At 40.6% G+C, this 22,453-nt stretch overlaps 3 protein-coding genes and 1 pseudogene across 3 annotated transcripts; 1 reads left to right on the top strand and 3 right to left on the bottom strand.

Annotated features, from left to right (window-relative positions):
• Nucleotides 1-4,131: 4,131 nt before the first annotated feature.
• LOC107698956 (gastrula zinc finger protein XlCGF8.2DB-like) lies at nucleotides 4,132-5,866 on the bottom strand. The gene is made up of 2 exons (XM_016500098.1): nucleotides 5,758-5,866; nucleotides 4,132-5,354 (listed from the first exon to the last, which is right to left on the bottom strand). Exons 1-2 carry the CDS (start codon nucleotides 5,828-5,830, stop codon nucleotides 4,360-4,362), a joined length of 1,068 nt encoding a protein of 355 aa, XP_016355584.1. The 5' UTR covers nucleotides 5,831-5,866; the 3' UTR covers nucleotides 4,132-4,359.
• Nucleotides 5,867-8,614: 2,748 nt separating this feature from the next.
• znf1008 (zinc finger protein 1008) lies at nucleotides 8,615-10,838 on the bottom strand. The gene is made up of 2 exons (XM_016500077.1): nucleotides 10,766-10,838; nucleotides 8,615-9,777 (listed from the first exon to the last, which is right to left on the bottom strand). Exons 1-2 carry the CDS (start codon nucleotides 10,836-10,838, stop codon nucleotides 8,615-8,617), a joined length of 1,236 nt encoding a protein of 411 aa, XP_016355563.1.
• A 2,937-nt stretch (nucleotides 10,839-13,775) lies between these two features.
• Nucleotides 13,776-18,738, bottom strand: LOC107698936 (gastrula zinc finger protein XlCGF26.1-like; annotated as a pseudogene).
• A 716-nt stretch (nucleotides 18,739-19,454) lies between these two features.
• LOC107698934 (gastrula zinc finger protein XlCGF49.1-like) lies at nucleotides 19,455-21,430 on the top strand. The gene is made up of 3 exons (XM_016500076.1): nucleotides 19,455-19,530; nucleotides 20,630-21,075; nucleotides 21,164-21,430. Exons 1-3 carry the CDS (start codon nucleotides 19,455-19,457, stop codon nucleotides 21,425-21,427), a joined length of 786 nt encoding a protein of 261 aa, XP_016355562.1. The 3' UTR covers nucleotides 21,428-21,430.
• Nucleotides 21,431-22,453: the final 1,023 nt, after the last annotated feature.

Genomic DNA, 22,453 nt, shown 5'->3' with positions numbered 1-22,453 from the left:
CAGTTAATGTAAAAGTCTGTGAAAGTGATTTTGTGCCTCTTTGGGATGAACAATAAAGCGCCGTTCACTCGCAGAACGCAAGCTTCTGGAGGACACATAAGTCTGAAGTACTGAATTTAGGTAAATGCAGGGCTCCAAACCGTGACTAAAGCCCGAGACACACTGCAGGATTTTAGCAATCCTATAAGATCACTGCATGTCACACTGTGCGACATGGATCTAATGAACTTGGCTACGTGTGTGTAGACCGTACGATGATGACACCTACTGACTCGTACACTACGACCAATGTTTCTATAGAAGAATAAAACGTCATCAGCATGCACTCGTGGTAAACAAAAAGAACATGATAAATCACACTTTAGCAGTTGTGTTTTTTATGTTAAAGTGGAAGCGGCGAAAGAGGAAGGCACAAGAGCTTGAGGTAAGCAGCTTTATGTTTTAGCGCGTTGATGTCGCATTTTTATTGGTTGGTCAGTAAACGTGGATCGTAGCAGCAAACACACGGTGCGATGATCATGCTCTCTCACTGTACGACACAGGACCACCGATTAGGAGCCACGATCACAGAAATCGCCACGATTGTTTCACGATGACAATCTTTCGTCTGGGACAGCCCAAAATCCCACAGTGTGTTTCGGGCTTAAAACGGTCACATTTGCGACCAAAAATATAAATTTGCGAGTGAAGTTTTTGCTGAGGTCGCCACTGGTGACTATATAAATGTACACGTTAGATATGAAAATTTGCATGTAATGTCTTTTTTCTTAATTGTTTTATGCCAGCGCTGACGGCACACCTGCTAAAAGAAGCTCCAGTTGTTCAGCGCGAGAGAGATCGAAACGACGGAGACGTGCAAAGTACAAGTGCAGAAAAGCAGTGCCTATTTCGTGCACAACCTGAACAAACTACAACAGGTAAAGCTGTCAGCTGTGTGGATATTGGCAATATCGTTAACAGTTCTCGTTTATAATCAATATTATGGCTTCTTGTTATCTTTAGTCTATATGCTGTGTTCTGTTAATTCTGTTAGCATACTTGCCCTCTAGTAATCGTAATAAGCTTTGTGCTCCGTTACCGTTTAATAAACAAAATATCAGCTTTAAAATTCTGCTGAATTCATAACGAAGTTTAAACAATAAACCGTTTTGGCGTTCTTCAACGTAGCCGATTCTTGAAGATGGCTAAGGACTCAGCTGCTGGGATTGAGTTGGGCAGGTTATTCCACCAGGAGGGAACAGTTAATGTAAAAGTCTGTGAAAGTGATTTTGTGCCTCTTTGGGATGAACAATAAAGCGCCGTTCACTCGCAGAACGCAAGCTTCTGGAGGACACATAAGTCTGAAGTACTGAATTTAGGTAAATGCAGGGCTCCAAACCGTGACTAAAGCCCGAGACACACTGCAGGATTTTAGCAATCCTATAAGATCACTGCATGTCACACTGTGCGACATGGATCTAATGAACTTGGCTACGTGTGTGTAGACCGTACGATGATGACACCTACTGACTCGTACACTACGACCAATGTTTCTATAGAAGAATAAAACGTCATCAGCATGCACTCGTGGTAAACAAAAAGAACATGATAAATCACACTTTAGCAGTTGTGTTTTTTATGTTAAAGTGGAAGCGGCGAAAGAGGAAGGCACAAGAGCTTGAGGTAAGCAGCTTTATGTTTTAGCGCGTTGATGTCGCATTTTTATTGGTTGGTCAGTAAACGTGGATCGTAGCAGCAAACACACGGTGCGATGATCATGCTCTCTCACTGTACGACACAGGACCACCGATTAGGAGCCACGATCACAGAAATCGCCACGATTGTTTCACGATGACAATCTTTCGTCTGGGACAGCCCAAAATCCCACAGTGTGTTTCGGGCTTAAAACGGTCACATTTGCGACCAAAAATATAAATTTGCGAGTGAAGTTTTTGCTGAGGTCGCCACTGGTGACTATATAAATGTACACGTTAGATATGAAAATTTGCATGTAATGTCTTTTTTCTTAATTGTTTTATGCCAGCGCTGACGGCACACCTGCTAAAAGAAGCTCCAGTTGTTCAGCGCGAGAGAGATCGAAACGACGGAGACGTGCAAAGTACAAGTGCAGAAAAGCAGTGCCTATTTCGTGCACAACCTGAACAAACTACAACAGGTAAAGCTGTCAGCTGTGTGGATATTGGCAATATCGTTAACAGTTCTCGTTTATAATCAATATTATGGCTTCTTGTTATCTTTAGTCTATATGCTGTGTTCTGTTAATTCTGTTAGCATACTTGCCCTCTAGTAATCGTAATAAGCTTTGTGCTCCGTTACCGTTTAATAAACAAAATATCAGCTTTAAAATTCTGCTGAATTCATAACGAAGTTTAAACAATAAACCGTTTTGGCGTTCTTCAACGTGAGCGATTGCTTTAGCGCCTCAGTTCAAGCGGCACGTGAACCCATCATATCTTTACCACTATAGTACGAAATAAACATGAATGAACATCACAAGGTAGGCTATTTTATAAGATAGTCTACAGTATAACTTACTGAAATGTCTCATGTAATCGCTTAGCGTTACAAGCTGCGGAAAATGTGTAAAGCTTGTAAACAATGCCACGTAACAATCATTTACCTCAGAATAACCGTTCGACATTCATAAGCTCATCAGTCAGCTCGAAAAATAACTATAAAGAGGAGTCGTCTACATGATAAGATAATGTGAGGAGCTAAAGATAAAATTCAAGACCTCCTATAAAATTGAAAGGCTGGATGTTTCAAAGACATATAACTACATTTATAGGATGCAATGAGGAGCACAAACTATACTCAATGGCCAAGTGATGCTGACATTATGGTCAGTGATATTGGCACAGAATCTGTGTAATAAACAAATCTTTGTGACTGTATATAGTTGGAAAAGATGTTTAGTTCCCACTTTAAGTGAACCTGTAGTTCCCAGGACATCTACAAGATGGATTAATGGTGTTTTCACACCTGTAGATCGATTGCTTTGTTCCGAAACAGGTTGGTTTTTATTCTTGGTGCGGTTCGCTTTCACACGGCAAAGTTTCTAAATGCACCAAATTTGTTAATACAAGTCACGTCCGAGTAAACTGTTCTCTCATTGGTCAAAGTTTCACAGTTTATTTTCCGGGTTTCCACTGAGCTGTCACACGTCATCCGTCAGGATGCAACGACAACAGCTTCGCGGGCTTATTGTTTTTTTGTATATGTCGTTATATTAATTTATCACTTTGACCAGGATTCATCTGGAAAACATTTTTAAAATGCACCTACTAGGAAGAAGAGCAATGAGACGGCATTATAAAATGAAAAAGTGCACTTTGATTTTGAATGGCGAAGACGTGCTCACACACAGACATTCACAGGTTCATTTTGAGGTGTTAGCAAAACAACAAAGCTAATGCTTTTCACGGAACTTACATAATTACCAATTATACATTGTGATATAGCCTGGTTCGTTGGTCCGTTGGATCGGATTGCTTTCTCACTACAACCGAACCGCAACAGAGATCGTTTCCAATCGAGCCGAGACCACCTCGTTCAGGCGATCTCGGACCGATTGTTTTGGTGCGGATCCGAGCGCGATTGCCGTGTTCACATATGCCCAAACGAACCGAGCTAACGGGGGAAACGCACCAGGTTCCCAAACAACGGGCCAGGTGTGAAAGCACCCTAAAATGCTGATAAAGACAAGAAGTGAGACATAAACACATGACAATATGACTGAAATGTTAAAGTTTAAAAAAATAAAACACACTTATTCTGTGGCACCTAAAAAAATAATTTGGCGCCTAATTTAGTTTCTTATAGGAGCCAACGGCCCTGTAAATGGCTGCAGAGCCAGTGTTTGTTCTGCAGGCAAACATCAATGCCTTGAATTTTATGCGAGCAGCTATCGGTAGTCAGAGCAAAATTATTATTAGCTAAAACAGCTCTAAACAAATATGCAGCCAGATTGTGATGTGAGAGACAACAGGAGATGCACTTTTTCACTGGAGGAAGAGTTATTATGGATTATGGACTTGATGTATTTGAGTTAAAAACATCTTAATGCTGGATTAGTTTCAGCGTTTGTCTTCTCCAGATGTTAACTGATGGGTGGTGTGAATTATTGTGGTTTTTATCAGCTGTTTAGACTCTCATTCTGACATTTTCATTTAAGGGTGAACTATTCCTAGATTGTAAAATAGTTGATATTCCGATTTTCAGGTTTGTGTATGTAAATGTATTGCTTTTATAATGATCATGTTAGTTGATTGGCAAGTCATAGCTAACAGGCTATATGTACGAACTCTCCCGTCTGCATTCAATTCACATGGACAAGCCTATACCTGGAGGTGAACCTCCTCACTGTCTCAGCTTTGGACAAGCCTTTTTCAAATGCTTCCCGAGATTTCCGTATCGGCTGAAAGTCTTCCCGCAGGAGGGACAGAGATATGGTTTCTCTCCGGTGTGAACTCTCTCGTGCACTTTAAGGGCTCCTGAAACTGTGAAGCTCTTCTCACAGTGTGAGCACTTGTAGGGTTTTTCTCCGGTGTGGATCCGTTCATGCACTTTCAGTTCACCGGCTCTAGTGAAAGTGCTTCCACAGTCCAAACACACGAAGGGTTTCTCGCCAGTATGAGTTTTCTGGTGGTCTTTAAACCCATTAAGCCACAGAAAGCTCTTCCCGCAGAACGAACACACGTACCGCCGCTCGTCTTCGTGAATCCTCATGTGCGTCTTCAAGTGCACGGCCAGGAAAAACTTCTTATCGCAGCGCTGACAGTGAAAGGGTCTTTCTCCGGTGTGAGAGAGCAGGTGAGTTTTGAGATTGCAGGCCTCTGAGAACCTCCTGCCGCATTCAGGACACTGGTGTAACTTCTCTCCTGAGTGGACCTTCATGTGTCTTTTCAAGCTGTTTTGATGTGTGAAGCTCTTCCCGCACAGCATGCACGCAAAAGGCTTCTCTCCGGAGTGGATTTTCATGTGTTCCTTCAGACCTTCCTTCTGCGTGAAGCTCTTTCCGCACTGAGAGCAGGTGAAAGGCTTCTCTCCGGAGTGAATTCTTACGTGTCTCTTCAGATCTCCAGAATTTGCGAAACTCTTTTCGCACTGAGAGCACGGAAACGGTTTCTCTCCGGTGTGAATCCTTATGTGCCTCTTAAGGTCTCTTTTGCAAGTAAAGCTCTTTCCACACTGAGGACACATGAACGAATTATTGGGCTCTGGTGAGGAATTATTTTCACTCTGAGAGCAACTAAAAAATTTTTCTCCACGTATGAAACGTTGAGGTTCCTGATTCTGCCGTTTCTCCTCCCCTTCATTCAGTTCTTCACTTTCCTCTTTCACTTCCACCAGGTCTAAAATGAACACAAAATAGTTATGTCAATGGACTGTCAAAGACTAAATGTTTGTTTTTAACCGTTTCATGTGCTTATAGGGTTAAAAGAAGATTGTGGGTAACCAAATATTTGCTGGTCCATACTTTTCATATGGAAGTCAATGGGGTTTGGTTACCAACATTTTTTTAAATATCTTATTTTATGTTAAACAAAATAAATAAATGCATACAGGTGTGGAATAATTTGTGGGTGAGTAGATGATGACAGAATTTTCATTTTTTTGGGTGAACTGTCCCTTTAAATTATGTTAATGCCATCAAATATGGTACATGTTATTTGACAAGTTCCTATCTTTTGGAAAAACAACCCACCCATGTCCAGCTGTCAAGTGACATTAAAGAAGACTCAAAATGACACCAACCTCTCCGTTTCTCAGTTTCTTCCTCTTTCTCTCCACATGTTTCTGCAGCACTCTCCTCTTTAACAAACTCCATCTTCACAGCAGTCTATCTATCTCGACTGTTAAACCTGGAGTTTCTCCTGCTTGTTTGGAAACCAGACTTTATCACGCTTATTATTTATGAATACATGGCTGATACACATTCTCATGTTTTCCTCATGTGTGGATTCGCTGCTTTACTCACAGAAAATAACATCAGTTTTGGCGCCATTTACGAGAAACCATTAGCGCTCGACACAAAGCTCCAAAATACTACATTCAGTAACCAACATTGCTGCCTCAGAACAATCTTTAACATCTTGTGCATCTTCAAAACACGTCAAAAGTTTCGTGCGGCGTTATAATCGACCAATGCAGAAGCGCTCCTTCAATACAAAACACTCCTCCTTCCGTAAACTGGCGCCCGAGCCGATGACGCAGCACGCACGGCGTCACAATAGCAAAATAAAAGTCCGCCCTGACTCAGAGGCTTCTATACTCTTTGTTTGACGTGAACGTTTTCATCGGAAATGTTTAATTTTGTAGTTTGCTCATCTGTAACACATAACTAAAACGTGTCTTGTCTTTTAAAAAGGATTTTAAAAATAAATAAATAAATACTCAAAATAAATAAATGTAGAAAATTGAAGTTATAGTTATCGATGTAGAATGCGCCATTGGCCACGATATATTTTTACGTATTTGATGTTGTTTATTTATTGTTTGTTTGTAGGGCTAAGCAAGGTATTTCTTCCAGCCCTAGCAATATTTCAGATTTGTAATAACAAATTAGTGCATCAAAGTCAATACATAGTTGTTAACATACATTTGAACCATATGATCAGATGCATTGAAGAATGTCAAATCTAAACAAAACATTTAAGACTCAAATCAGTGTGCATCTAGGCCCAATAAACACCAAAAATCAGAAAGTCCCCACATGAATCAATGATCCAACTACAAACCCAGGCTTGGTTTGCAACAGGATCAGGCTTACAGACACGTTTGGAATTCATATTCTTCATTTTAATAAAGTGACTGTTAGATATTTTAACACAGACAATTCAGAGCAAAGGCAGGCAGACAGCATTCAGAAACACAAGAAGCCAGGCAGGACAGGCAAATGAATGCAAAAGAGTAATTGAGTGCATGATTGGAACAGGCAGGATCCGGAAGACTCTGAATACGACACTAACACTGGCTCTGCGAACACATGACAAGACAAAAGATGTTTTTATATCCGAGTTTCTCCTTCAGTTTCAGGCTTGAAGCTCCATCTGGTGCAGCGAGGAGGAATTTAAAGGCACAGTTTGTAGTGTTGCTATAAACCAGGTTCAGCATACATAAACGACAACATACAATGTTTCCATCAGAGCAGGAATCAGCAGTGTTACAATAAAGCTGTAAGATACAATGTTACAAAAACGGTTAATTAGAAACAGATCAGCTCTTTGAGCTCACTGAAGAAGTCACTGCATGCTACTTTATGTTGCCGATGCGTTTATCAGTCCATTAAGCGATTTATTCACATGATTAATGTAACCTACTCAAGCATAAACTAGTACACATTCAAGCTTGATTGATTTATGCAATAAAAAGTATACTGTGAAATCATTGTCAGTACTGAAGAGCTATAGTTAACAAAATTACATTTTAAAGACATTAGAAAGGCAAATACACTGATGCTTGTATAGTTTGATAAATGCTACCACATGCAAAGAAATGTGAATACTGTAATGGTGCGTTCAAGTCATGTCGGATTGAGTGTATTTATGAGTTGAACGCCACCACAAAGTCGTTATTACGAGTGGGAACGTTTTGGGAATGACATCCGCATATTTATGCGGGATACACACATTTGAAAGAGCAATATGGATGGGACAAAAATATACGTGAAAATGTACGCGAGTTGTTGCTAGAGCACACTTTCTAAAGCATCCTCAGTATTTAATTCTGGAACCGGGGCTGGATAAAACTAGCTGTGTTTGAGCAGTTTTCACAGCAGCTCATATTAAGGCGAGCATACAGAGTTTTATGTGGCAGTCGGCTATGCTTGACTCTTGGTAATGTATTCCCCCCACAAACATATGATTCGACTATCAGTCGACTATCGGCAAGATTCGACAATTCTGATTCGACTATGAAAATACTTAGTTGGGGACACCCCTAATAGTTAAAAAAAATTATGTAGAAAAGTTAAATCGGCATCTTGTTCCGACCAAAGTGACTTGAACGCACCTGACGCGGTAATTACGACTTGTCAACTCATAAGTACGAACTTCCCAGGAGGACTTGAGCACAGTTGGCCGGTATTTCTAAACTAATACTTCGACCTCCCTTAAATATCCTAAACGTGACCCAGGACCACAAAACCAGTCATAAGGGTCAATTTTGTGAAATTGAGATTTATGCATCATCTGAAAGCTGATTAAATAGCTTTCCACTGATGTATGGTTTGTTAGGATAGGACAATATTTGGCTGAGATACAACTATTTGAAAATCTGGAATCTGAGGGTGCAAAAAAATCTAAATATTGAGAAAATCATCTTTAAAGTTGCTCAAATTAAGTTCTTAGCAATGCATATTACTAATCAAAAATTAAGTTTTGATATATTTACGGTAGGAAATTTACTAAATATCTTCATGGAACATGATCTTTACTTAATATCCTAATGATTTTTGGTATAAAAGAAAAATTTATAATTTTGACCCATACAATGTATTGTTGGCTATTGCTACAAATATACCCCAGCGACTTAAGACTGCTTTTGTGCTGCAGGGACACATATGGTCTTTTCTTGGGGTAAAAAATAAAAATCCAAAAGTGTTGAATCTTGCTCACTGTCTCAGCTTTGGACAAGCCTTTTTTAAATGCTTTCCTAAACTCCCGTATCGGCTGAAAGTCTTCCCGCAGGAGGGACAGAGGTATGGTTTCTCTCCGGTGTGAACTCTCTCATGCACTTTCAGTCCAGATGACTGAGTGAAGCTCTTCTCACAGTGTGAGCACTTGTAGGGGTTTTCTCCGGTGTGGATCCGTTCATGCACTTTCAGTTCGGCGGCTCTAGCGAAGGTTTTCCCACAGTCCAGACACACGAAGGGTTTCTCGCCGATATGAGTTTTCTGGTGGTCTTTAAAACCGTGCAGCCACAGAAAGCTCTTCCCGCAGAACGAACACACGTACCGCCGCTCGTCTTCGTGAATCCTCATGTGCGTCTTCAAGTGCACGGCCAGGAAAAACTTCTTATCGCAGCGCTGACAGTGAAAGGGTCTTTCTCCGGTGTGAGAGAGCAGGTGAGTTTTGAGATTGCAGGCCTCTGAAAACCTCCTGCCGCATTCAGGACACTGGTGTAACTTCTCTCCTGAGTGGACCTTCATGTGAACTTTGAGTGTGCTCTGTTGTGTGAAGCTCTTCCCGCACAGCATGCAGGTGAAAGGCTTCTCTCCGGAGTGGATTTTGGCGTGTTCCCTCAGAACCTCCTTCTGTTTGTAGCTCTTTCCGCACTGAGGGCAGGTGTAAGGTCTCTCTCGCGAGTGAATCCGTATGTGTCTCTTCAGCTCTCCTGAGCTCGGGAAGCTCTTTGCACATTGACGGCAGGTGAAAGGCCTCTCTCCGGTGTGAATCCGAACATGCCTCTTCAATCCTCCTGAGTTTGTGAAGCTCTTTTCGCACTGAGGACAGGTGAAAGGTCTCTCTCCGGTGTGGATCCTGAAGTGATCCTTAAGGCTTCCTTTGCAGGTGAAGCTCTTGGCGCACTGAGGACAGGTGTATGGTCTCTCACCTGTGTGGATCACCATGTGACCCTCCAGGTGTCCTTTACGAGTGAACCTCTTTCCGCACTGAGAGCAGGAGAACGAGCCTTTAGCGTCTGCTCTTTTTTGTGAAACAGTGTCTGAGGAGCTAGAAGACTTTCCCCCGCTTACTAAATCATGAGATTTCTGATTCTGTTGCTTCTCCTTCACCTCATTCTGTTCTTGACTTTCATCTTTCTCTTCTGTCAGGTCTAAAATGAACGGCAAAAACAACAAGTGCAACAAATCCGACAGAGGCAAAACATCCCAAATAGAGTGATATTTGATGCACTAAAAATGTCCATCAGATCAGATATATCTATAATAACTAGGGCTGTCAATTTAACATGTTAATTCGGTGCGATTAATCTTGGAGAAATTAATAATGCATTAAAATGATTAACACATTTAACGCACTACCCACCCAGACCTGGAGGTCATCTTTTGTTGATGCACTTGCTGATGAACACATTGTGTTAGCCTATATTTCAGACACAATATTGTCTTTTCAGCTCAAATGAAATTGTCACTGCAGAACTGCTGAGCAAGACACAGCGGCGTTTTGTTACTGAATCAATCCGTAGCTTCAAACGAATCAAGTGAGTCACTGATTCAGTGACTCATTCATAAAGACAGCTGCTGAATCAGCAAATGCACACTAATATACTACTATTACTAATTTTAGAATAGCGTTCTACGGCAAAAAGTAAGATAGTTCCAAACTGAGCAAGTCGCTTGCTTAGTTTCTGAATGAATCATCAATTGGAACAAATCGGTCGAGTGAATGACTCAGTGACTCGCGGATTAACACTGGCGGTTTTAGTTTCATATTTAGAGTATCATAAAAAATAAAAAAAATCATATTTCAATATTAAATAATAAACACCCATGTGTTATCCTTAGTTATGCAATGCTGAATTACAATATTTATTTCTAAAGCTACATTTTTGTATCGTATATTCAATGCTGTTCTCTCTGAACACAATAATGACTTTAAAATATCTTTTAAGGGGTAATTTCCTAGCCACAATTGATGTATGATTAATTAAATGGCACAATGTGTAATTAATTAGATTTGAATCGCTTGACAGCCCTAATTATAACTATAATTGAGATTTTTATAGCATTTTGGCTGTGCAAGCTTTGTTACTTTAATGCTCCTAATTTATTATTAATGAAGAACCATTAATCATCACCAACCTCTCCGTTCCTCAGTTTCTTCCTCTTTCTCTCCACATGTTTCTGCAGCACTCTCCTCTTTAACAAACTCCATCTCTACAGTAGTATGCAGATAACAGTAGGCTAGTAGAAGTAGATTTTCTGTCTCCGTCACGAAGAAAACAAAAGGCGAAATATATATTAATGGAGGCATCTCACCATAAGTTACAATATTTCCATAACAATATACTTCACAATAAAGCATTGCAATTTATACCCGACAGTAATCTATTAGATCTAATAATCGAGAATAACAATGTCGCTGGAATGCTTTGGTGAACACGAATCTGTCACGTGTAACACGTATGTTTCACGCACTTTACGCGCATATTATTCCCTTTAAACACAAACCTGTGCTCGATAGTGTCCTGCAGCCTGGCGCAACCCTGATGACGTCACCGGCCAGAAACAGACGCTCGAGCTCCTCTGTGTCCATTTGTGAAGTTTACAGAACGTTCTTAAAGCAGTATTAATATGTTCTCGGAACGTCTTGTATGCGCGCAGAACGTGTTCAGAGCTGTTCAACAACGCTTTTCACTAACAACAATAGAAGGTTCTCAGAACATTTTCAAAATGACAGAATGGAATGTTCTTATAACATTCAAATAAACAAGAAGAAAGTTAAAAACATTCAGTAATATTGTCTTCATAACTTACTAGGAATGTTTGCAAAACGTTCTTGGCACATATGTTTGTTAGCTGGGCTGATCTTCTGCATGGGACTGTTGCTGAATGATACCGCAGAGAAAGCACATCTCATTTACTTCTTTCAGGAAATAAAGAAACTTTACTTTCAAAAGTTGAAGTCTTTATTATGCATTTGTTTATGTACACATTAAGTGATAGTAGCACGTCAACTCTCTGACCAGCCTGTCAAATCTGCAGTCTTTTTAACTTCAAACTGTTGCATTCGGCTAAAACACCAGTCCATAATCCATAATAACGCTTCCTCCAGTGAACAAGTGCATCTGCTGTTGTCTCTCTCGTCAAAATCCAGCCACATATGTGTTTAGAGCTGTTTAAACAGTGCTTGATCTGTGCAGATTTCGTCTTAATGCTGGATTTGTTTCAGCTTTTGTCTTCTCCAGATGTTAACTGATGGACTGGAGTGCTGTGGATTACTTGTGGATTATTGTGATGTTTTTATCAGCTGTTTGGACTCTCATTCTGACGGCACCCATTCACTGCAGAGCATCCATTGCTGAGACTGATGCAATGCTACATTTCTCCAAATCTGATGAAGAAACAAACCCATCCTGATCTCTGATGGCCTGACTTATCAGACAAATTATTACATCATTATCCAAATACTGATACAACAATGTTATTTTATTAGTAACATTATTATTACCAATTATTGGCTTATGGACTGAAGGAGATATGTGGCCTCCCTCCATTCATACATCCAATGATATTTCTGTATGTATTAATAATTCAAATGATGTACATCAAAGTACATAACACCATCTCAGAGAATTTAACTGACTCTGTGTATGTGTTTATTTTCAGGGAATTGCACAAAAGCCTTAAACAACTGTCAAGAAACTAGAGAAAATGTCCTGTTGAAAAAGAAATAAATCACAATGCATGCAATGTGTTTGATTTTAATGCAGATCGGTAATGTGTGAGATGATGACGGGCTGGAGAATATTTCTGAGAGAAAGTAAAGATGGTTATATTCCTCGTTTGGATAAAAACGTCTGCTAAATAAATAACTGTAAAAACGGGAGAGTAAATTGCTGAATTATAAAAGTACTCTAGTAAAAGTAGTCGCAGTCCAAGCACACACACGCATCATTAAAGTGTTTTCTGATGGACAAACCTGTTAAAGCCACAAAAAACTCCCACAAAATAGAGGAAAGGATGCATTTGGCTGGATGTGAATCTTTCTTAAGGCGTCTGAAAGTACACTTTCACATGACGTTTTCACTCGTCAACTAACTATACTCTAAGCATTTGGAATCTTTTCATGATTTTTGCAAATAAAAACAAAGTAGGAATACAGAAATCACCTAATTTCCTCCACAAACACATAATAACAGCTGTGGACTGGTCTAGTGTTTTTTTTAAAGGATCTCACTGAAAGTCTTTTCAGTTCCCCATGGATCTGAAGAACTACGATGAACAAAATTACATTTTTAAGATCAAATAAATAAAGACACATATTGGCATTGTTTGACGAATGCTACCACGTGCAAAAAAAGGTAATTTTTTCTGAATATAATACAAGAGCATTCCTACAATTTTTGTAGCATTCACAGAATCCCACATACTTTGTCCTTCCTTAATATTCCTTTAAGTTTCCAAAAATGCTCTTTTGGAGGACACACTCTTCAAGGTGACTCTCCTCACCAGTGTTGGGGAAGTTACTTTCAAAAGTAATGCATTACAATATTGCGTTACTCCCTAAAAACTAATTACGTTAGTTACTTAGTAATGTGTTATGTTACTTTTGCGTTACTCTTCAAATCCGGGCAGGGCTTGCTTGCTTGTATTTAATATAAAAAGTTCTATTTTTGGTAAATGTAAAAGCTCTTTCACACCAAAAAGTGAAATGAATAAGCCTCAGGCTGAAGGAAAAGTAAATTCACATCTGTACAGCAGAACGCAGGAGAAGAAAGTTCAACACTCTTCAGCAATAATACATAAAGGATATTGTGTTATTTACCACTTAATTATTGAAGATTTGTGTCACATTCTGAGCTTGCATTTCACTGTTCTTTATTCATCTGGAGGAACACTGAATCTGTTTTTTGTGCAAGTGCACAAAAGCATGCTCACATTTAGTCTAGAACTAACCATTTAGTTTTGCACTTACTCCCACTTTTTCTCAACATGAGGACAGGAGAGTTGTCAGTGAATAAATGGGAAAACAAAGTAACTGGTTTACTTTTTTGAAAAAGTAACCCAGATATTTTCTTGTAAATTAAAAAGTAATGCATTACTTTACTAGTTACTTGAAAAAAGTAATCTTGTAATGCGTTACCCCCAACACTGCTCCTCACTGTCTCAGCTTTGGACAAGCCTTTTTCAAATGCTTCCCGAGATTTCCGTATCGGCTGAAAGTCTTCCCGCAGGAGGGACAGAGATATGGTTTCTCTCCGGTGTGAACTCTCTCGTGCACTTTAAGGGCTCCTGAAACTGTGAAGCTCTTCTCACAGTGTGAGCACTTGTAGGGTTTTTCTCCGGTGTGGATCCGTTCATGCACTTTCAGTTCACCGGCTCTAGTGAAAGTGCTTCCACAGTCCAAACACACGAAGGGTTTCTCGCCGATATGAGTTTTCTGATGGTCTTTAAACCCATTAAGCCACAGAAAGCTCTTCCCGCAGAAAGAGCACACGTACCGCCGCTCGTCTTCGTGAATCCTCATGTGCGTCTTCAAGTGCACGGCCAGGAAAAACTTCTTATCGCAGCGCTGACAGTGAAAGGGTCTTTCTCCGGTGTGAGAGAGCAGGTGAGTTTTGAGATTGCAGGCCTCTGAGAACCTCCTGCCGCATTCAGGACACTGGTGTAACTTCTCTCCTGAGTGGACCTTCATGTGTCTTTTCAAGCTCCGCTGATGTGTGAAGCTCTTCCCGCACAGCATGCACGTGAAAAGCTTCTCTCCGGTGTGGATTTTCATGTGTTCCTTCAGACCTTCCTTCTGCGTGAAGCTCTTTCCGCACTGAGAGCAGGTGAAAGGCTTCTCTCCGGAGTGAATTCTTACGTGTCTCTTCAGATCTCCAGAACTGGTGAAGCTCTTTCCGCACTGAGAGCACGGAAACGGTTTCTCTCCGGTGTGAATCCTTATGTGCCTCTTAAGGTCTTCTTGTCGTGCAAAACTACATCCGCACTGAGGACAGGTGAAAGGCTTTTCTCCGGAGTGGATCTTGAAGTGATCCTTAAGGCTTCCTTTGCAGGTGAAGCTCTTGGCGCACTGAGGACAGGTGTATGGTCTCTCACCTGTGTGGATGATCGTGTGGATCTTCAGGTGTCCTTTACGAGTGAAGCTCTTTCCGCACTGAGAGCAGGAGAACAGGTTTTTGGCTGATGTTTCTTGCGATTGATTATTATCGTTCTGTGAACGACTACAAGACTGTTTTGCATTTATGAACTGATGAGGTTCCTCATGCTGATCTTTCTGCTCCACTTCATTCAGCTCTTGACGTTCCTCTTTCACTTCTATCAGGCCTAAAACATGTTAAATTGTCCAGATCAATTCAAGAATGACCAAGTGAAATGTAAACTAAAAATGCCATCTGATCTGGTGTATATATAGCTGCTATAGTTGGTTATTATCATTTAGATGCATCCCAGCTAACAACAATTATGTTCTAAGAATGTTCCCACTGAGTTATGAAAACGTTATCCATGAATGTTTTCTGAATGTTCAAAACATCTAGTTCTAAAAGTAAAAAAAAAAAAACATTTAAGGGATAATTCCCCCAAAAATGAAAAGACTGTCATCATTTACTCACCGTCCACTTGTTCAAAACTTGTATGAGTTTCTTTCCTCTGCTGAACACAGAAGAAGATATTTTGAAGAATGTTGATAACCAAACAGTTGACGGTGGTCATTGATTGCCATGGTATGGAAAAAACTACTATGTAACTCAGTGACTACCATCAACTGCCAAGTTAGCAACGTTCTTCAAAATTTCTTCGTTTTCAACAGCTGAAGGAAAGTTTGGAACGACGTGTGGGAGTATAAATGATGACAGAATTTAAATTTTTGGAAGAACTGTCGCTTTATGGGAATGTTACATTTGAACATTCTCTTGATGTTCTGAAACAAGTAGTAACATTTAAAAAACATCAGACGAACATCCGACTTAAACGTTTCAGAAAAAGTGCTGTTTTGATGTGTGAAGCTCTTCCCGCACAGCATGCACGCAAAAGGCTTCTCTCCGGAGTGGATTTTCATGTGTTCCTTCAGACCTTCCTTCTGCGTGAAGCTCTTTCCGCACTGAGAGCAGGTGAAAGGCTTCTCTCCGGAGTGAATTCTTACGTGTCTCTTCAGATCTCCAGAACTGGTGAAGCTCTTTCCGCACTGAGAGCAGGCTTCTCGCTTCTCTCCGGAGTGAATTCTTACGTGTCTCTTCAGATCTCCAGAACTGGTGAAGCTCTCTGAGAGCAGGTGAAAGGCTTCTCTCCGGAGTGAATTCTTACGTGTCTCTTCAGATCTCCAGAACTGGTGAAGCTCTTTCCGCACTGAGAGCACGGAAACGGTTTCTCTCCGGTGTGAATCCTTATGTGCCTCTTAAGGTCTTCTTGTCGTGCAAAACTACATCCGCACTGAGGACAGGTGAAAGGCTTTTCTCCGGAGTGGATCTTGAAGTGATCCTTAAGGCTTCCTTTGCAGGTGAAGCTCTTGGCGCACTGAGGACAGGTGTATGGTCTCTCACCTGTGTGGATGATCGTGTGGATCTTCAGGTGTCCTTTACGAGTGAAGCTCTTTCCGCACTGAGAGCAGGAGAACAGGTTTTTGGCTGATGTTTCTTGCGATTGATTATTATCGTTCTGTGAACGACTACAAGACTGTTTTGCATTTATGAACTGATGAGGTTCCTCATGCTGATCTTTCTGCTCCACTTCATTCAGCTCTTGACGTTCCTCTTTCACTTCTATCAGGCCTAAAACATGTTAAATTGTCCAGATCAATTCAAGAATGACCAAGTGAAATGTAAACTAAAAATGCCATCTGATCTGGTGTATATATAGCTGCTATAGTTGGTTATTATCATTTAGATGCATCCCAGCTAACAACAATTATGTTCTAAGAATGTTCCCACTGAGTTATGAAAACGTTATCCATGAATGTTTTCTGAATGTTCAAAACATCTAGTTCTAAAAGTAAAAAAAAAAAAACATTTAAGGGATAATTCCCCCAAAAATGAAAAGACTGTCATCATTTACTCACCGTCCACTTGTTCAAAACTTGTATGAGTTTCTTTCCTCTGCTGAACACAGAAGAAGATATTTTGAAGAATGTTGATAACCAAACAGTTGACGGTGGTCATTGATTGCCATGGTATGGAAAAAACTACTATGTAACTCAGTGACTACCATCAACTGCCAAGTTAGCAACGTTCTTCAAAATTTCTTCGTTTTCAACAGCTGAAGGAAAGTTTGGAACGACGTGTGGGAGTATAAATGATGACAGAATTTAAATTTTTGGAAGAACTGTCGCTTTATGGGAATGTTACATTTGAACATTCTCTTGATGTTCTGAAACAAGTAGTAACATTTAAAAAACATCAGACGAACATCCGACTTAAACGTTTCAGAAAAAGTTCCACAAACAGTGTATAAAAACGCTTTTAAACATTATTAAAAACCAGGTAACAATGTTCGTAACCCCAGTTCTCTGAAACATCGAGTGGAGAGGTCCACCAATGGGAAGGGCATCCGTGGCCTGACTTCTGCAGAAGCATCCAACTGCACTAAGTCTGGCTTGACAGACAGGAGCGCGTGCCCAATGTCAGGTAAGGGACCGCACCTTAACCGAGCGCATATATCCCCTGCACGCGCTACCTTTCCTCAGTGAGCATATTCACTTCTCGTGCAGCAAGCGGGGCAAACTTCGAGGATCTCTCCACTCGATGATTCAGAGAACCGGGGTTACGAACAGTAACCTATTGTTCTCTTTCATCATCTCGTGTTCGAGATCCACCTATGGGAGAGATGGTTGCACAATACACTCACAGCGAGGCCCTGTAAGCCCGAGGACGTCACCTGGAAGGCGGTGCTTGATACGTCACAAAGTAACAGACCTCTCACAAAGTGAGCATGCAATACTAGACATAAAAGCATGACATGTGGTAACATGCATACAAAACCTGACAACACGCATGTGCTGTAAGCATATATAACTAACAAACCATACATCAATGGAAAGCTATTTATTCAGCTTTCGGATGCTGTATAAATCTCAATAAAAAAAAAAAAAAATTGACCCTTATGACTGGTTTTGTGGTGCAGGGTCACATATATATACAATGACATATACATACATACATATATATGAATGTATAATATGGTGTCAGGGGAGGGTACAAATGACCTGCTTAATGACATGAATAAGCCAGGCTGGCCAACCCAAGCTTAAAAGGTGTAGCAGGCCTAAAGGCACAAGGCTACGATAAGCCCACGCCTAAGACAAAGTGAGCTACCGGGCTGTGGGTAACATCAAGCCGATAGTATCTGACAAATGTATGTGGAGAGTCCCAGCTTGCAGCGGCACAAATGTCCTGCAAGGATACCCCTTTAAACAGAGCCCAGGAGGCCGCCATGCCTCTAGTGGAATGCGCTTTTAGGCCCTCTGCAGGCTGCACTCCCTTAGATTCATATGTCTGAGAGATGGCGGCCACCTTAAGCCTCCGACGCAGGAGCTTCTTCGGGAGCGCCAAGCAACGGCTACAGTTCTCCGGGAAATCAGTGGCTTCTTGAGCGTGTTTAAGACGCATGCAAACCATGCAAAAGAGATGGGGAATAGTGAAAGTCAACCAACGAGCTGCGAGTAATTTTCCAGAGGTTGCGAGACGTCAAATGAGGAAAGGTAGCGCTCAGGTAGCGCCAGACTTGGTGCAATAGGATGCTTCTTCAGAGGTCAGGTGCAGAAGCCCTTGACATTGGTGTATCTCGAACACGAGGAGATGAAAGAGAACTTTGAACGAACATTCTATTAGGGTTACTGGAAGAATGTTTGCTCGTAACATTTAGAGAACCTTGCCAGAACACTTTGAAAATGTTCTGTTAGTTGAGATTCTGTATATCATTTTTTACTAAAACGTACTGTTTAATTTCACAGCGCCGGTGGTTTCTAAGGTCTAAGTGTGTGAGAATGTGTTCACTGTCAGCAGTCATTATTGTAGAATAAAAGATGATCACAGACCTCTCTGCTTATATTCTTCCTCTTCCTCTCCGCATGTTTCTTCATCACTCATGTCTTCACTCTCCTCTTTAACAAACTCCATTTTCACAATAATGTCATGCAGATCTCAGCTGCTAAACCTGCCTGTTTTCCTGCCTGTTTGGACGCCAGACTGTGTCAGGTCTGAGATTATGATAATATTTGAACGTTATTAAGAAGCAGCGATGCTAAATAAACCCGTTCCTGAAGCCTGGATGCGCTTTAGTGTCAGAAACGATGCGCTCATTCCGAGACTAACAGCATTTTACAAACAGCATTACTATGGCGATGATGATTATATATATACATTAAGATAATATATACATATACGTTACGCTGAATGCTTTCAGTAATATTGCAATGCATTTGAAGCACATTTGTGAATTACAGGAAGCTACTTTAGAATGTTTTGTAACTATTCATACACCACAAACCTCCCTTCAGCTGCAGTCTGAGCGCATGACGTCACACGCCGCGCCCAGAAGCAAAATAAAAGTCTTCATCAAATAATAATTAAACAAATGTGTTTGCTGGCATATATTTAAACTTTTAAATGCTTCCAATAATATGTTGATCTACCAGCGTCATAAGAGCAGGGGCTACTACGTCAATATACTGTTTTTCTTTCTTCTCACTCCATCCAGTAGGTGGCGGAAATGCACCGGTGTTGGTTTGCAAACTGCTGTAAATGATAAAGAAGAAGAGTGGCAACGCAACGTGTGTTTCCCAAACAAGCAGGAGACCCTGCAGATTAAACATCTGAGAGCTATTACTGTAGAGATGGAGTTTGTTAAAGAGGAGAGTGCTGCAGAGACATGCGGAGAGAAAGAGGAAGAAACTGAGGAACGGAGAGGTGGTGATGATTAATGGTTCTTCATTAACGAGTATGTCAAGTTCATTCAGAGTTTGTTTAGAAAGCCATGCTAACAGGAGACTGGAGAGGGATGCTTCACTGCCTCCAGCTCATCTCTGCGTCTCAAACGTTCATCTAATATTCCCTGCCTTTGTCTAATCCGAGATGAAGTCGTGTTAACACTTTTAGAAAGCATGGACATCAGTCTACATTTGTGTGCAGGAGTTTGTGAAGTGTACTTGTTTTTGACACCCCCATTTCTTTAAGTACTCTAACTGAAAACAGTAATCCAATTGGAAGAATTCAATTTTAACTACAAGTTGCAAAATACTGAACTAAAACATTATATGTGACCCTGGAGCACAAAACCAGTCACAAGGGTCAATTTTTCGAAATTGAGATTTATGCATCACCTGAAAGCTGAATAAATAATCTTTCCATTGATGTATGGTTTGTTAGGACAGGACAATATTTGGCTGAGATACAACTATTAGAAAATCTGGAATCTGAGGGTGCAAAAAAATCTAAATATTGAGAAAATCATCTTTAAAGTTGTTCAAATGAAGTTCTTAGCAATGCATATTACTAATCAAAAATTAAGTTTAGATATATTTACGGTAGGGAATTTACAAAATATCTTCATGGAACATGATCTTTACTTATTATCCTAATGATTTTTGGCATAAAAGAAAAATGTATAATTTTGACCCATACAATGTATTGTTGGCTATTGCTACAAATATCCCCCAGCGACTTAAAACTGCTTTTGTGCTGCAGGGACACGGATGTCATTTATCATCTCTTCAAAATATAACACAGAAGTGAATTTTTTTTATTTATTTTTTTCTCAAAACGAGTTTTTGTTTTGTATGTTCTGTATATTTGTACACAGATACTTGCTTCTACTAGTTGTCATGTATGATAGTGGTTTAACTTTCACCTTAGCCTTTGGCACAGTCCTAAAATAACATTGTTAAATAATATGAAGAAAGACAGCATTTTGTAGAGCATTTGTATAACAGCTGTTTGGCTTCACTGTGTGAACTGATTTTTGACCGTCTGCTGTGTTTGTTTTAGAGCTGATGCACGCGAAAAAAGAAAGAAGCAAGCCGAGTGAGCGACCTGGAGAAGAAACATCGGGACTTGTTCATAAGTGCGGAAAGCTGCTCAGAAACGAAAAAGAAACCCTCGCAAGAAGCCAGTAATGCGTTCGTCTGCCCCGAGTGCGGCAAGAGTTTCACACATAGAGGACACTTCAACGAACACGTGAAGATCCACTCCGGAGTCAAGCCCTTCAGCTGCCCTCACTGTCAGAAGAGCTTCACCTGTAGAGGACACCTGAAACGCCACATTCGCATCCACACCGGCGAGCGTCCGTACGCTTGCGATCAGTGCGGGAAGAGCTTCAAGTGCGCCACCAACCTCAAAGACCACCAGCGCTCGCACTCGGGAGAACGAGCCTTCAGATGCCAGCAGTGCGGGAAGAGCTTCATTCTGGCGTCCAACCTGAAGACGCACCTGAAGATCCACACTGACGAGAAGCCGTACGTGTGCAGCGTCTGCGGGAAGGGCTTTCTGCGGCTGGGCTGCTTCAGCGATCACCAGAAGATCCACTCGGGCGGGCGAGCGAGCGCACATGTGCTTCGAGTGCGGAGACACCTTCACCAGATCCAGCGCTCTGAAGCAGCAGATCCACAGCGGAGAGAGACCCTATAGCTGCTCGCACTGCGAGAAGGGCTTCACTCACTCGGGAGCACACACCGGAGAGAGACCCTACCACTGCACCGCCTGCGGGAGGAGATTCACTCAGTCTAGTGATCTGCTGACCCACAGAAAGAAGCCCTGTCCCATGCTGCCTCGCTCCAGTGCAAACACTAGATGCAATCTGATAGGGATGTAACTAGGCCTGGGTGATAAAACGGTATCGATATTTATCGATGGTACTCTATCGATAACGATAGAAAAAATGTCAGATGTAGCGCACGATATAGGCACGTGCTATGAGTGATGCAGACAGCTCACACAAACACGAACATGAGTGCTGTGCCTGCCTGTGATGAGGAGATTGTGAATAACAAAAATGAATATTAGTTGATTTAAAATAAAAAAAAATTGCATTTGAATTTAAAAATGGTAGAGTCAAATGTTAGGTGAGCGTCATCAGTGGCGCGCGAGATGCGGTGATGATGATGTAAGTGATGTTGTTGCATTTTAATGTTTTGTTAGTTTAGCCCACGAGACGCTGCTGCGTTATTCATTCAAAATATTAGAGAAATATAGAAGCTCAATGCGGAGAAGATCTTGATTAGGTTCAAACCGAAACCAAGCCATTCACACAGAATGCATATTCAGCACATTTTTTTAGACGGACAAATATGACTGCTGCACTCGCGTCACACAAGAGATGTATAGAAAGCCATGCAAAGTTAAAATAGTTTAAACGTTAAGAAAACACGTGAATTTGTGGAGGTTTATGCCTTTTCACTGTGTCTCATATGTTTTTAAATGCAATCTGTTTGATTGGCGATTCTGCTTTTTTTTATTTTTATGCAATGCATAAATACATGATGCTGTTTTGTTCATAATTTATGAAATTATATTTGATATATATATATATATATATATATATATATAAATGTAGACGTTATGCACGTTTTTTATGGACAGTAATTTCATTGCATTGACAATTTAATACATTTGTGTTTGACTGTTAAAACAAAACAAAAAAAGTGTTGTTTATCTCAATAAATTGGGTAAATTAAAAACACAGTGGTTAAATGTAAACATTTTTTTCTGTTTTTCTTTTTTGTTTTAAAAAAGGTTATAAAAAATGGCAATAATTATTGATGTTGAACGATATGAAACATTATATCGTTGATACATTTTTTAGCTATATCGCCCAGCCCTAGATGTAAAGATATCAAAA

The sequence above is a fragment of the Sinocyclocheilus anshuiensis genome, unplaced genomic scaffold (genome assembly GCF_001515605.1).
Source record: "Sinocyclocheilus anshuiensis isolate Anshui unplaced genomic scaffold, SAMN03320099.WGS_v1.1 scaffold270, whole genome shotgun sequence".
Taxonomy (NCBI): Eukaryota; Metazoa; Chordata; class Actinopteri; order Cypriniformes; family Cyprinidae; genus Sinocyclocheilus; species Sinocyclocheilus anshuiensis.
This window is presented reverse-complemented; position numbering and strand designations above follow the sequence as displayed.